The sequence below is a fragment of the Mauremys mutica genome, chromosome 1, assembly GCF_020497125.1.
Source record: "Mauremys mutica isolate MM-2020 ecotype Southern chromosome 1, ASM2049712v1, whole genome shotgun sequence".
NCBI lineage: Eukaryota > Metazoa > Chordata > Testudines > Geoemydidae > Mauremys > Mauremys mutica.
The window spans coordinates 145,928,612-145,944,596 of record NC_059072.1 but is presented as its reverse complement, the minus strand read 5'-3'; the positions used below and the strand labels follow the sequence as shown (position 1 = coordinate 145,944,596).

At 45.2% G+C, this 15,985-nt stretch overlaps 1 protein-coding gene across 1 annotated transcript in view; it reads left to right on the top strand.

Annotated features, from left to right (window-relative positions):
* LOC123348119 (natural killer cells antigen CD94-like) overlaps positions 1 to 15,434 on the top strand; it is a 29,354-nt gene extending 13,920 nt beyond the window's left edge. The window contains exons 3-7 of the mRNA XM_044985502.1: positions 3,613 to 3,705; positions 12,126 to 12,293; positions 13,444 to 13,595; positions 14,349 to 14,452; positions 15,070 to 15,434. Coding sequence (XP_044841437.1) covers positions 3,613 to 3,705; positions 12,126 to 12,293; positions 13,444 to 13,595; positions 14,349 to 14,452; positions 15,070 to 15,187 — 635 coding nt within the window. The 3' untranslated portion in view covers positions 15,188 to 15,434. The remainder of the gene's footprint in view (positions 1 to 3,612; positions 3,706 to 12,125; positions 12,294 to 13,443; positions 13,596 to 14,348; positions 14,453 to 15,069) is intronic.
* The last annotated feature ends 551 nt before the right edge of the window (positions 15,435 to 15,985 follow it).

Here is a 15,985-nt window from a genome sequence, read left to right as displayed (position 1 = left end):
TGTACTATTTCTGGATTTTAGCAAAGCTTTTGATACAGTCTCCCACAGTATTCTTGCCAGCAAGTTAAAGAAGTCTGGGCTGGATGAATGGACGGTAAGGTGGATAGAAAACTGGCTAGATGGTCGGGCTCAACGGGTAGTGATCAATGGTTCCATGTCTAGATGGCAGCCGGTATCAAGTGGAGTGCCCCAAGGGTCGGTGCTGGGGCCGGTTTTGTTCAATATCTTCATTAACGATCTGGAGGATGGTGGGGACTGCACCCTTAGCAAGTTTGCAGATGACACTAAACTGGGAGGAGTGGTTGATACGCTGGAGGGTAGGGATAGGATACAGAGGGACCTAGACAAATTAGAGGATTGGGCCAAAAGAAATATGATGAGGTTCAACAAGGACAAGTGCAGAGTCCTGCACTTAGGACGGAAGAATCCCATGCACTGCTACAGACTAGGGACCGAATGGCTGGGTAGCAGTTCTGCAGAAAAGGACCTAGGGGTTACGGTGGACGAAAAGCTGAATATGAGTCAACAGTGTGCCCTTGTTGCCAAGAAGGCTAATGGCATTTTGGGTTGTATAAGTAGGGGCATTTCCAGCAGATCAAGGGATGTGATCATCCCCCTCTACTCAGCACTGGTGAGGCCTCATTTGGAGTACTGTGTCCAGTTTTGGGCCCCACTCTACAAGAAGGATGTGGATAAATTGGAGAGAGTCCAGCGGAGGGCAACAAAAATGATTAGGGGGCTGGAGCACATGACTTATGAGGAGAGGCTGAGGGAACTGGGATTGTTTAGTCTGCAGAAGAGAAGAATGAGGGGGGATTTGATAGCTGCTTTCAACTACCTGAAAGGGGTTCCAAAGAGGATGGATCTAGACTGTTCTCAGTGGTAGAAGATGACAGAACAAGGAGTAATGGTCTCAAGTTGCAGAGGGGGAGGTTTAGGTTGGATATTAGGAAAAACTTTTTCACTAGTAGGGTGGTGAAGCACTGGAATGGGTTACCTAGGGAGGTAGTGGAATCTCCTTCCTTAGAGGTTTTTAAGGTCAGGCTTGACAAAGCCCTGGCTGGGATGATTTAGTTGGGTTTGGTCCTGCTTTGAGCAGGGGGTTGGACTAGATGACCTCCTGAGGTCCCTTCCAACCCTGAGATTCTATGATTCTATGATACCTGAGGATAACCTTTGACACAGTTCCAGACTTAACTACATAGATGACCCTCCCTCCTCCTCTTCCTTGTGAGCACCTATCTGAGATTTTAGGCTTTCCAGCTGTCACTCGCCCTCAGACTGCAAGTTTATGCTTGCAGTCCCTTTGCACCTGACTGCAATTTCCCAGCAGATCTGATCAGGGAGCACCGTCTGCAGTCAACTCTTTCTCCAAGGGCTATAACAGTGTATTCCAGTTATCAACCAATATTCACAAAGCAAACTGCATTTATTCTTAGGGCAAAAGCACTAAAGAGAAAACATATTAAAAAAACAACAATAAAATGACCTGAATGCATGCTAAAAGCTTACCTGAAGTCACCTCGAGCTCCAACACTGGGCTCTGGTAGTTGTCAATTTTCAGACCCCCACAAATGGGTTTGCCCATTTGCTCCCAAGTTCAGCATTTAAGATCAGAAACCATACCTCAACTGGATAATTCAGCTGTTTTTATACTGCTCTGGCCTTTGATTTGCAGTTTCCAAGAACAGGTAAACCCCAGTCAATGGCCCACTCCCCCGAGGTGTAGCTTCAGAAAGGTGTTGTTGCATAACCAGCATTGTGGAATTTGCGTGAACCCCTCCCCAGAGATTCCCCAGGAAATCTGTTTAACACTTATTGTTCCAAAAGTCCATACCTATCTGGCACATTTCATTATAGTCATTTGGACTCCTTATACTTGCCAGGTCTCCCATCTACAACCATAATGTTGCAAAAGCAGCAAAGAATCCTGTGGCACCTTATAGACTAACAGACGTTTTGCAGCATGAGCTTTCGTGGATGAATGCCCACTTTGTCGGACGAAGTGGGCATTCACCCACGAAAGCTCATGCTGCAAAACGTCTGTTAGTCTATAAGGTGCCACAGGATTCTTTGCTGCTTTTACAGAACCAGACTAACACGGCTACCTCTCTGATACATAATGTTGCACTAGCTCTGATACAGAAAAAGTAAGCTGAGTTCTCTTAGATGATTCAGCCTAAGGGCTAGTCTACACTTACCGCGCGGGTCGACGCGGTGAGTTCGACTTTCCGGAGTTCGAACTATCGCGTCTGATCTAGACGCGATAGTTCGAACTCCGGAAGCGCTAGTTCGAACTCCGGTACTCCACCTCGGCAGCTGGAGTTAGCAGAGTCGACCTTGGAGCCGCGGAGTTCGGTTCCGCGGCGTCTGGACGGGTACGTAGTTCGAACTAGGGTAGTTCGAATTCAGCTACGCTATTCACGTAGCTGAATTTGCGTACCCTAGTTCGACCCCCATTCTTAGTGTAGACCTGCCCTGAATCTCTTGACTTTTCTCCAGAACAGCTTCTAGATAGGCCAGATTTCTAGTCGCTGCAAGCTAAGGCATCAGTTTACTGGTGCCCTGCAAGGTTTCTTGTAATTACTATCTTATTTGCAAGCCTCATAAGAAACAGAAATATTTTTAAATGGTTTATATATAGTTTACAGATAGCAGAAAATAAGAAACTAATATTTAACTCGCCATCTCACTATGCTTTCTGTTCATCTGCATAATCTAACAGCTACAGCCTGCATTGGGTCAAATCCTGATGTCTTTACATTCCTAACTGGATGACTCTGATAAAGGTCAAATTGGAAATCTGACACAAATTTTGAACAAGTGTAATTAATCAGTGGAACAGATGACAAAGGAATGTGATAATTCTCCACCAATTGGAGTCTTTAAATGAAGATTGACTCTCTTTCTAAAAGATATGACCTAGTTCAATCATAAATTACTGGTTTCAAAAACAGGAATTACTGGGTGTGGTTCCTATGGCCTGTGTTATATTATGCAGGAACTCACAATCATAATGTTGCCTTCTAGCCTTAACATCTATGAAGTTATATTTCCACCTACTGTGATGACAATTTCATAGAGCTGTCTTTCCATCCTTATAACCTATCAGAAATCAGTGAGCAGGAAATGGCCTACTCTGACCTGGAGTTTCACACTCTTTCAAAGCAGAAGAGGCAGCAAAATATTATGCACTATGAGCAGCTGGCTCCTTACTTTCTTTTACCAAAGTGTTTATAGCAAAACATCCTCCTCCATGGCCTCATATTTCAGAAACAATAAAATTAGAATTTTGTCTAGTGTGGCAGGAAATGGCACGTTACCAGGAACTTGCTTAGGACCACACTGGGCCAAGGCGTGGGCAGAAATTGGGATGTGACAGCTCTGGCCTTCACCAGGAGCAACTGTTTTCTCCAAGTTATCTCAATTCATGCCAGATTTATTGAACACACATTCAATATTTATTATTATTGGACTGGTTTAGCTCCAATGGTGGGTTCTGGATTTGATAGACTGGTGTGGCTGAGAGCTCTGATCTGATCCCAGAATCTCAGGAGAGGGGCACATTCTAGCCATGTTTGCCTTTTCATTTTCTCTCTTATTTCTGTTTAGAATCTCCTCCATCTTCACCATGGCTCCTTACAGTGATTCTGGGGCTCCTCTGTCTGGCTTTGCTAGTAACTGCAAGGGTTTGGGTTGCCATGGGTAAGTATTTGCCAAGACGGCAAAAAATATGATCTGAACCATTATAACTTTTAGAAGGGCTTTGAATGCGTAAATGCATGTGTGAGACACTGTCATAGTTTGCATTACTTCGTGAAAAACAACTTTCATTTATTATTCAGAGCCTGTTGCCCGCCGAGCTGTGATTTGAATTTTAACTGTAAAACATGTGAGAAGCTGAGATACTTTTAAGGTTCTACACAGCATTTTGGAACAAGCAGGAGCAAGCCTTCAAGCCCAGGTCAACAGACTCAGGCTAGCGAGGCTTCCACTAATGCTCTACAAATTGCTGTACAGACAGCACTTTGAAGTTACATTTTGTGGTGCAGCTCCAGCTCTGAATTCTAGGGAGAGGGGTGGTCCTAAGAGTCCTTCTGAGTGAACACTTGAGTTGATTTGAGACTTAAACTATCTATAGTTTAAATGTGGTTAGAAATGGCATCATGACTAGGACTGGGTGAATTTTTTTTTCAGTGAATATTTTATTAGCAGGGGCCGCTCCAGGCACCAGCACACCAAGCACGTGCCTGGGGCAGCAAGCCACGGGGGGCGCTCTGCCGGTCGCCGCGAGGGCGGCAGACAGGTTGCCTTCGGCGGCATGCCTGCAGAGGGTCCGCTGGTCCCGCGGCTTTGGCGGACCTCCCGCAGGCGTGCCGCCAAATCTGCAGGACCGGGGACCTCCCGCAGGCAAGCCGCCGAAGGCAGCCTGCCTGCCGTGCTTGGCGTGGCAAAATACCACCCCTGTTTATTAGCCCAAAAAATGCATTTTTCAGGGTACTGAAACTATTCGTGAATTCAGATAGAATTCAAAGAATACTTTTGGCCAAAAATTGATTTTTTTTATTTAAAAAAGGGAAATGGTTTGTTTCAGTGATTTCAGAATAAAAAGCTTGAAAAATACCTCAAAACAAAACTCTAGGAAGAACTGAAAAGTGTTTTGGGTTGTTTTTTTATTTTCATTTTGGCCGCCTATAGACCTGAAATTAACTTTGTTGTTTTTTGGGTTTTGTTCCAGGAGAAAAACTGGAATATATCAGTTCAAGTTCAAAATTAACCAATTTTTGTTCCAGCTTGGGGGGAGATAGCTCAGTGGTTTGCTAAACCCAGGGTCATGAGTTTAATCCTTGAGGGGGCCATTTAGGGATCTGGGGCAAAAATCTGTCTGGGAATTAGCCCTGCTTTGAGCAGGGGGTTGGACTAGATGAGGTCCCTTCTAACCCTGATATTCTATGATTTTTCATCTACAAACCAAAAAATTAATTATTCATTCAACTCTAATCATGATACAGAGCTGCATGGCTCCACATTTCTTGCTTCTGATTGGTTTCATGGTCTTTCAAGTTTGCTCAGTTCACCAGTCCAAAAGGGAATGGGGCCTGATTTTGTTCTTACTTACGTCAGTGTTAATCATGAGAATTCTGTTAATCAGATTTTAAGACCATAGAGACTGTTTTGTAAATAGCAAAGCAGTATTACTGTCATAAACCTACAGCTAAAGGTATCATAAAATCCCCCCTTTACCCTGTAAAGGGTTAAGAAGCTCAGATAACCTGGTTGGCACCTGACCAAAAGGACCAATAAGGGGAGAAGATACTTTCAAATCTGTGGGGGAAGGTTTTTGTTTTGTGTTCCTTTGAGTTCTCGCCAGGACAGCGAGGAACCAGGGTAGGGAAAATACATCTCCTAAAGCCATACTTGAACTAAGCATCTAAGATTACAAATTGTAAGTAACAGGAAGGAAATGCATTAGATTATCTTCTGTTTTAGCATGTGAATTTTCCCTAGTCTAAGAGGGAGGTTTATTCCTGGTGTTTTTGTAACTTTAAAGTTTTGCCTAGAGGTGAATCCTCTGTGGGCTGGTCTGTGCTCACCTTGTTTACTCTCAAGCCTTCCCAGGAAAGGGGGTGAAGGGGCTTGGGCAGGATATTTTGAGGAAACAGGAACTCCAAGTGATCCTTTTCCTAAATCTTTGTCTAACTCAATTGGTGGTGGCAGCGATACGTTCCAAGGACCAGGAAGAATTTGTGCCTTGGGAGTTTTTAACCTAAGCTGTTAAAGATTATTTTAGGGGGTCTTTCATGTGGGTCTCCACATCTGTACCCTACAGTTGAGAGTGGGGAGGGAACCCTGACAGTTACCAATTCCTTAATTACTTTAACATCAAAATAAAACTGAAAACTCCACATTGTGTAAATCTCATAAGAATGGCCATACTGGGTCAGACCAAAGGTCCATTTTGCCCAGTATCCTGTTTTTTAACAGTGGCCAATATCATGTGCAACAGAGGGAATGAACAGAACAGGTAATCATCAAGTGATCCATCCCCTGTCGCCCATTCCCAGCTTCTGGTAAACAGACTAGGGAAACCATCCTTGCCTATCTTGGCTAATAGCCACTGATGGACCTATCCTCCATGAACTTATTTACTTCTTTTTTGAACCCTGTTATAGTTTTGGCCTTCACAACATCCTCTGGCAGAGTTCTGCAGGTTGACTGTGTTGTGTGAAGAAATACTTCCTTTTGTTTGTTTGAAACCTGCTGCCTATTAATTTCATTTGGTGACCCCAAATTCTTGCGTTATGACAAGGAGTAAATAACACTTTCTTATTTACTTTCTCCACACCTGTCATGATTTTACAGATCTCTATCATAACCTCCCTTAGTCGTTTCTTTTCCAAAATGAAAAATCTCAATCTTATTAATCTCTCCTTGCACAAAAGCTCTTCCATACCCCTAATTTTTGTTGCCCTTTTCTACACCTTTTCTAATTCCAATATATCTTTTTTGAGATGGAGTGATCACATCTGCATGCAGTATTCAAGATGTGGGCATACCATGGATTTATATAAAGGCAGCATGATATTTTCTGTCTTATTATCTAACCGCTTCTTAATCATTCCCAACATTCTGTTCGCTTTTTTGGCTGCTGCTGCACATTGAGTGGATGTTTTCAGAGAACTATTCACAATGACTCCAAGATCTCTCTTGTGGTAACTGCTATTTTAGATCCTATCACTGGATTATTGATCCCCCAAAGTGTGCTAATCCACAGAGGATATGAGTAGCCCATGGCTACTGACATTTCTATCTTTGGGTATGTCTGTGCTATGAAGACTGTACCAGAATAGCTAAACTGCTATAGCTATGTCAGCATAACCCAAAAGTGTAGACATGACCTACTCCACTGGAAGGAGTTTTACCATTGGAATAGGAACACCATCTCCTCAAATGATAGCTACATAGCATTCTTTCATTTACATAGCTGTGTCTGTGCTGGGGGTTAGGTCAGCATAGATACATCAGTTAGACATCTTTTTTCACACTCCTAACCGATGTAGCTATGTTGACCTATCTTTCTAGTACAGACCAAGCATTTACTGGAAGTTATATCAGCTCATACTTTTAGCTCTGGAGGTCTCCAGTGTGTAAGCCATGAAGGCAACTGTCACAATTGCTATTGGCATCCTGAGACTGGAAAAGGCAAATAATTTATACAAGTGTATTTAATTTTATTTTAACTAATTTCTTGTGTTAAGGATTTGAGTTCTCCAGGCTTCCCATCAAGTGAGAAGGCAGAATGAGTTTACCCTGAAAAACTTTCTGTCTTTGAGTATGTCTATGCTATGGAGACTATACCAGAATAGCTAAACTGCTATAGCTATGTCAGCATAACCCAAAAGTGTAGAAGTGATCTACTCTGATGGAAAGAGTTTTTCCACTGCAATAGGAACACCACCTCCCCAGATGATGGTAGCTACATAGCATTCTTCCATTTACATAGCTATGGCCTGGTCTACACTAGGACTTTAATTCGAATTTAGCAGCGTTAATTCGAACTAACCGCTCACCCGTCCACACCAGGAAGCCATTTAATTCGAACTAGAGGGCTCTTTAGTTCGAATTCGGTACTCCACCCCGACAGGTGGAGTAACGCTAAATTCGACATGGCTAGCTCGAATTAGGCTAGGTGTGGATGCAAATCGAACTTAGTAGCTCCGGGAGCTATCCCACAGTGCACCACTCTGTTGACGCTCTGGACAGCAGTCGGAGCTTGGATTCTCTGACCAGCCACACAGGAAATGACCCGGGAAAATTTGAATTCATTTTCCTGTCTGGGCACTTTGAATCTGACGTCCTGGCTGGACATCGGGGCGAGCTCCGCAGCACCTGCAACGATGCAGAGCTCTCCAGCAGAGGAGTCCGGCCACTCCAAGAATAGAAAGAGGTCCCCAGCATGGACAGACCGGGAAGTCCTGGATCTGATTGGTGTGTGGGGCGAGGAGTCTGTGCTGTCGGAGCTGCGCTCCAGCAAGCGGAATGCAAAGACCTTCGAGAAGGTCTCCAAAGCAATGATAGAGAAAGGATACAGCCAGGATGCAATGCAGTGCCGCGTGAAAATCAAGGACCTGAGACAAGGCTACCAAAAAGTCAGAGTGGCAAACGGACGCTCCGGAGCCCTGCTCCAGACATGCTGCTTCTACGAGGCACTGCGTGCCATTCTAGGTGGGTCTGCCACCACTGCCCCACCAGTGACCGTGGACGCAGTGGATGGCATAGTGAACCTGGACAGTTCCTCCTCGATGTTCGCCGATGGGGAAGATGAGGAAGGGTCTGTGGAGGACGGCGCAGGCGACAGCAAACACAATACCGCTTTCCCTGACAGCCAGGATCTCTTCATCAGCCTCACAGAGATCCCCTACCAACCCTCCCCGGCCGTTAACCCGGACTCTGAATCAGGGGAAGGATCAGGCGGTAAGTGCTATAAACATGTAAACATTGTTTTTTTATAAAACAGGTATAAAAAAATAGAAATACTATATATAAAATTTTCAATGAAAAACTATATGAACAGTAGGTCCACACATATAGGGATTGAACAATAATCCTCCAGGGACAATTCAAGAAAGGTCTCATTTAGGTCCTCGAAAAGCCTCCGCAGGAGGTTCCTGGGGAGAGGTGCCTTGTTGGGTGCTCCGTGGAAGCACACTCTTCCGCGCTAGGACATCCTTATGTAGATGGGAATCATCGCCTCGACAAGCATGGCCGCATATGGTCCTGGTCTCTGCAGGGCTTCCCTTAGCATCCGCTCTTTGTGACTCCGAGGGACCCGCATCAGGGTGATCTCGTTCATGAAATGCTGCATCTAATTAGGGCAATTAGTGTATTTTGTGTTACTGTTGTGAATGGTTGACTTTTACTTTGCATAACAATGACCCTCGCTTAACAGCCACGTGTTGTAGGCCACATAGGAAAAGCATACATTGATCTTTCCCGTGCACTGGCGGGAGTGGCTGGAAAAGGGTCAGAGTATATGATTTCCAGATTGCCTTTAGCGGGAGGGCACAGCTATCCATTAACTGATAAGCAGAATGTACTGTAAGGCTTACCAGGACTGTCTGCTAGACGGATTCAGCTGTCTCTCCCCACTTGTCCGCTCTCCTGTGCAATGCCGCAGCCAATGAGAGCGTATTCTGAAATCTCGAACTTGTCCTGAGATCTCGTGAGACTTGTTGCCCTGTATAGTCTTGTTCAGAGAAACTGACTAGACTGTGTTCACTGTTCGCAAACATGTATCTGTTCAAGGAAATCAGTTACTTTTCCCATCACACAGCTTTGGCTCTTTCCCGGACTGCCCCGGCATCCCCCTCGCAGAGGCTGGCGCAGATTAGGTGGCGAAAGAAAGACTAGGGACGAGATGTTCGCGGAACTGATGGCCTGCTCCAGAGCCGAGGCAGCAGAGCAGAGACAGTAGAGGGAGACCCTATGTCAACAGCATCGCACACACAGCGAACGGGAGGACAGGTGGCGGCAGGAAGACCAGCAGGCGACTCAAACGCTGCTTGGGCTAATGAGGGAGCAAACGGACACGCTCCGGCGCCTTGTTGATGTTCTGCAGGACCGCAGGCAGGAGGACAGAGCCCCCCTGCAGTGTATCTGCAACCGCCCTCCCCCGCCAAGAAGTCATGCCCCCCCTCACCCAAAAGTACAAGACGGAGGGGCGGTAGGGGCCGTGAGAACTGTCACTGCACCACTGCATAGCGCTAATGTACCACACACCTCTCACGCTATAAATTTGTAGAAGTGCTTCCCTTACAGGCTCACCCAGTCCCAAATCCAAGTTTCATCCCCCCAGTGTGTATTAGATTATTAAAAGCTGTTTGCTGTTATTCACTGTTTCGGTCATGTCTTTCGTGTCAGAGGATTTTTTTGTGTATGGGGGGCGAGGGGATTTATAATTGCACGGTATAGCCTACATTACCAGGGTACAGACTTGGGGCCATGATCAACTGCAGGGCACACACACACTGCAGTCAGTAGGCACCAGGGTCACTCTGTGTGGTGTATGCTGCCCCGGGTCATTCTGTGATGTGTATGCTTGTCCAGGGTCCTAGCGCCTGCCACCCCCTTAATGTTAAGGCACGCTGCCCTTACCATGCACTTCCACCGTAGCAACGAGCCTCTCCGCTGCCCTGAGCCCCAACAAGAGCCCTCATCCACGGACAGATACTCACCCTTCCCCCACACCCCTCACCCCTTCCTACGCCCAAACCCGCAGCCCACTGCCGTCATCCAAACCCCTATCCAAAGAAGGCACCACTCGCCCCTTCCTGCAAACCCACCCCTTCCTGCAATCCCTCCCCTTCATGCACAACCACTTGCAACCGTCCCCCACCCCAGAGACCTATGTAGGAGCAGGAGGATGTCATTCCTCTATGGAACAAGCGGTCTGTACATCAGTGCACACCGTGCCCAGCACAGTATGCGTCCATGTTTCAACACCTGAACAGAAATGCAAAGTAAAACAAAGATTTATTAATAATGAGTGTAACAATTAATTTGCTTTAAAATGTGCTTTGGAAGTGGGGGAAACTTGGAGAACGGGGTATGTAACCGCAGATCGAAATCGACACATAGAGACACAGGCCCAGGGTCAGTTTCTCTTGAAAGCAAGTGGAGAGTCATAGGTTACCCTGCTCTCCGAGGAAACTTGCTTTCAAAGCCTCCCGGATACACAGCGCTTCCCGCTGGGATATTCTCTCGGCACGGGTGTCTGGCTGAGCGTAAACTGCAGCCAGGCGATTTGCCTCAACCTCCCATCCGGACAAAAAGAGATTGTGTAGCACACAGCAAGCAGCAATAACTACGGGGATATTCTTTTCGCTGATGTCCGAGCGAGTCAGTAAGCTCCGCCATCTCCCCTTGAGACGTCTGAAAGCACACTCCACCACCATTCTGCACTTGCTCAGCCGGTAGTTGAAGAGTTCCTTCTCTCTGTCCAAGGCGCCTGTATAGGGCTTCATGAGCCAGGGCATTAGCGGGTAGGCTGGGTCCCCGAGGATCACTGAAGGCATCTGCACATCCCCAACCGTTATTTTGTGGTCCGGGAAGAAAGTACCTGCCTGGAGGCGTTTAAACAGACCAGAGTTCCTGAACACACGCGCACCATGAACCTTGCCCGCCCACCCAACGAAGATGTTGGTAAAACGTCCCCTATGGTCTACCAGTGCTTGCAGCACCATTGAAAAGTAGCCCTTTCGGTTAATGTACTCGCTGGCCTGGTGGGCTGGTGCCAGGATAGGGATGTGAGTCCCATCTATAGCCCCACCGCAGTTTGGGAATCCCATCGCGGCGAAGCCATCTATGATGTCCTGGACGTTTCCGAGAGTCACTACCTTTGAGAGAAGTTGCTCAACGATTGCGTGGGCTACTTCAATCACAGCAACCCCCACGGTAGATTTGCCCACACCAATGTGGTTCGCTACTGACCGGTAGCTGTCTGGCGTTGCAAGTTTCCAGAGGGCTATGGCCACTCGCTTCTGCACACTCAGGGCTGCTCGCATCCGGGTGTCCAAAAGCACCCTTGACACATTTTTCCCCCAGGAGGCATTGGGAGCTCTACCCAGCATTCCAATGGGCAGCGGGGACTGCGGGAACTGTGGGATAGCTTCCCACAGTGCACCGCTTCCAAAGTCGACGCCAGCCCCGTTACTGTGGACTCAGAAATTCGAATTAGTGTATTTACTGTGGATACACAAATTCGACTTCATAAGGTCGAAACCACAAATTCGACTTAAGTAGATTCGAAATAGTCTTGTAGTGTAGACAAGGCCTATATCTGTGGGCGGGGGGGTGGTTAGCTTGTCATTTAGTGGAATTTTTTTTTCACACCCCTGACTACTAGAGCTAAGTTGCTATATCTTTTAAGTGTAGCCCAAGCCTTTAACTTAAGCTGTAGTAGTTCATGCTTTTAGCACAGAAGGTCTCCAATTCAATCCCCAGTGTGAAAGCTACAATGACAACTGTGACAATCGCTGTTAGCATCCTTATAATACAAAAGGCAAATGATTTATATAAGTGTATTTAATTTTGTTTTAACTGATTGCTTGTTTTATGGATTTAAGCTCTCCAGGCTTCCCATGAAGTGAGAAGACAGAATGAGGAACTTATCCAGAAACAGGCTATTCTGAAAAACTTCACCCAGTTGCAGGAAACACTGAAAAACTGCATGCAACAAAGAGATGATCTCCAAGCCAATAACATAGAACTCTCAAATGTTGTGAATAGGGAAGGTATCGATCAGAGCTCACTCTTTTGTTATATTCTTTATGGTAATATTGTTGCTTAATCAGAATCCAGCTCTCCTTGTCCTTATTAACAACAAAAGATACTTTGGTCCCTGGAGCACATGATTTATGAGGAGAGGCTGAGAGAACTGGGATTGTTTAGTCTGCAGAAGAGAAGAATGAGGGGGGATTTGATAGCTGCTTTCAACTACCTGAAAGGGGGTTCCAAAGAGGATGGATCTAGACTGTTCTCAGTGGTACCTGATGACAGAACAAGGAGTAATGGTCTCAAGTTGCAGTGGGGGAGGTTTAGGTTGGATATTAGGAAAAACTTTTTCACTTAGAGTGGGGAAGCACTGGAATGGTTTACCTAGGGAGGTGGTGGAATCTCCTTCCTTAGAGGTTTTTAAGGTCAGGCTTGACAAAGCCCTGGTTGGGATGATTTAGTTGGGGATTTGGTCCTGCTTTGAGCAGGGGGTTGGACTAGATGACCTCCTGAGGTCCCTTCCAACCCTGATATTCTATGATTCTTTGATCATTTGCCATCACTTTGAAAATGAGGCCATGATGATGGTGACTCATCTGCAGCAGAAGCAAGTTGTTCAGAAAGGCATCTCACTGTTGCTACCTCCTGCACAGTTGCTTTTTGTGAGGTGGACAATGCTATACTGGTTGTTTCTATATGAGACTTGCTCCCTCTCTCCTCTAGTGCTCTCATTACTTTCCTTGTTCATTGTGATCTGAATGGAGCTGGATGGGAAACAGGTTTCCTGTCCCAATGAGCACTTTGAAGAAATCAAAATTTTCCCATTTCATGTTGGGATAAAACAGAGACCTTTCAAAGTTTTCCATGAAAAAACAGAGAAACCCCAGAGTAGCCAATAGCCTGGTGTTGAGGGGACTCACGTGGGATGAGGGAGAATCAGGGTTAAGTCCCTGCTCTGCCTGATTCAGAAAAGGGCCTTGACTCAAATATCCCATATCCCAGGTTATTTTTTGGGCACCAACATCAGCTTCATCCTAGCTGGCAAGACAAACACTACATTCCCAGTGAGAAATATACACACTAGCTAGTACACGGTGACATTCAGTATCAAACTGTGTCGCACCCATCAATAGAGAAATATGCCGGGTCTATATTGCTCTCTTTTTCAAGGAGATAAATGCAGCTCTTGCCCTAACGGGTGGATACAGCATAGAGGGAAGTGTTACCATTTTACACATGAAAGGAGCACCTGGCAGAAGAGTCGAGAATACTGCTCGTCTCATGGCTTCAGACTGCTGAGGATAGAGAACAAGGAAGAACTGGTAGGGAATTTACCCTTTGCCTTATTTTCCTGTATTTTCCAAACTATACTTGCCCAATATCCATCTGGTGGTGAAGTGGGATATGGGTATAAAATGAAAAATAACACTGGCAGGGTAAAATGACCCTCTAAACTGCTTGTGTTGTATTCAGAGCTGTGTCCCCAAGAGACACTGGGCAAATTTTGGGCACCAGAGAAGGAGAGAATGCAAATTTTATCACTGACTTCAGGAGTGATTAAAGGGAGTGTATAGCATGAGGAAGGCACAGAGTCCTTTCTTAGGGTCTGAGTCTCCTCTCACTTCACCGAGAATCAGGATTTCCTCCACTGAAGTCAATGAAATGAAACCCATCTGAGAATAAAATCAAGCTTTGTCTCTCTTTAACAGAGGCTGGAAATGCTGTTGGGTTAGTGTCTGTGCTGCTTGGGAAGAGAACTCCTCATGTCTCTTATTACTGATATCCCTGGCTGACAGGACAATTGTGTTGACTTGTTCTCCAGGGTATCCCATCAGTTCTCAGCCAGGATGTAGCTGTGATGCTTCCTGTGAGGGACAGGTGCAGATTAAATTGGGCAAAAATCTCATAAAATCTGTGGCTAACTAAATTAGAAAAAATGGGGTGTGACTGGCCAACGCATGGGCATTACGAAACACTGGTCCTGTTTGGGACACATCAACCTCATTCTCATCCCTGGTGTCCATACACCTACCAATGGGGATTGATGTAAATGATTTAGTCTTGTTCCCAAACAGGATTTCATAAACAGACTGGCGTGTTTTCACTGGATTGGACTATTCCGTATGGGAGCTGCTACAAGCTGGCTGTGGGAGGATGGCACAGCTTATTCCACTGACCTGTAAGTCTCTGGCAGATCTAGAAGTTGTTCACTTGTGTTTTACATCCTTGTGTATTTCTTACAGAATTTGCACTCTGGCATTGCTACTGAACATATAGAATTATTGTGTATTTTTTACTTTTACAAATTCTCACAGGAAGGAGTGGTGCAATTTGGATTTTTTAAATCTAAATGAATCAACATAATAAAACAATTGAATAACATTAACAGTGGTAGGTGTAACTCTGTCTGAGCTACAAATGAATATAGACATTCACAAATATTCTAAAGTCGGTCATTTCAAAGCTGAAACATTGACTAAGGGTGATGCCACCATTACACTTAATGAGAAAAAGAAGAGAATACCCTCCTACCCCCGAACATTAAATTGTACAACAGCTGCAGTAAATAGAAAACAAGGGACCATCTCAGCTAAATTAACAATCTCACACCAAAAAAAATTCCAAATCTCAAAGAAATGCTTTTCATAGCTCAGTTTGCAGGACATGTTATTCTGAGAAGTGAAATTAATGTGTAAGATAAGTTAACGCCAATATTTAGGCAGCCAAATGCAATGACACTGTTTGTGATTTAAAAAAATGGCATGGCTGAGTGTTAAATGTAGCTTTCCACCCCAGGTTCCAAGTAAAGAAGAGAGAACCTGGAGAGGCCTGTGTACTTTTGAATGCAGGAGAAGCCTCCTCGTATAATTGTACACAACGATATCGCTGTATTTGTGAGAAGAGAGCTGCTTAGCTGAAGCCTGAGGATCACAGCATCAGAGACACGTATCCTGGGATGTTCCAAAGACAAAGAGAAATCACTTCAATTTGCTGTGTTACCATTCAGACTGAGGGGCTGCAGTTTCAGGTGATAAAACACACAGCAGACTGTCAAGAAGCAGGGCAGAGACCCCAAACTGGAATCTTCTCCAGCCAACCAGAGCACTCCCACCATACTGAATGACTGTTGTTCCCATCTGGATTGATAAGAGTTGATTTCAGAGGCCATTAGTGCAAATATTAATAAATACTTTGTAAAAAATAGTGTTATTTGTGCACTGAGTGTTTTATGGAAGAAAAAAAAACACAACAATTTGCCCCAAAGAGCTTACAGTGTAAATTCAAACAAAATACAATCAATGAGGCTGATACAGAGACAAAAGAAGAATGGGAGAGGAAGACAAGCATTCATACTAGTGAGAATCACCATCTTGGTGACTGGCGATTGAGCTGTGGGTGTCTAGAGCTAAAAGCCTGAGTCAGAGAAATAACTCCCCAGCTGGCAGCTGTAACATGCTCTGTGGGTTGGGCTCACAGGGGTATATGTCACTCACACTGAACAGTGGGTTACATACTTTCCCTGAGCAGAGAAAGCTGGTTTCACGTGTCTCAGGCTCACAGCAGTTTGAATCCCAGATCAGCTTCCATTTTATAGCAACTGCAATCTTGATTATGACCACGGATTAAACTAGAAGCCTCCAGTGCTAACAACACGAGTCTCTACAGCTTGAAATTAACAAATGAAGTGCTTAAATTTGGCACTGTCACCCTT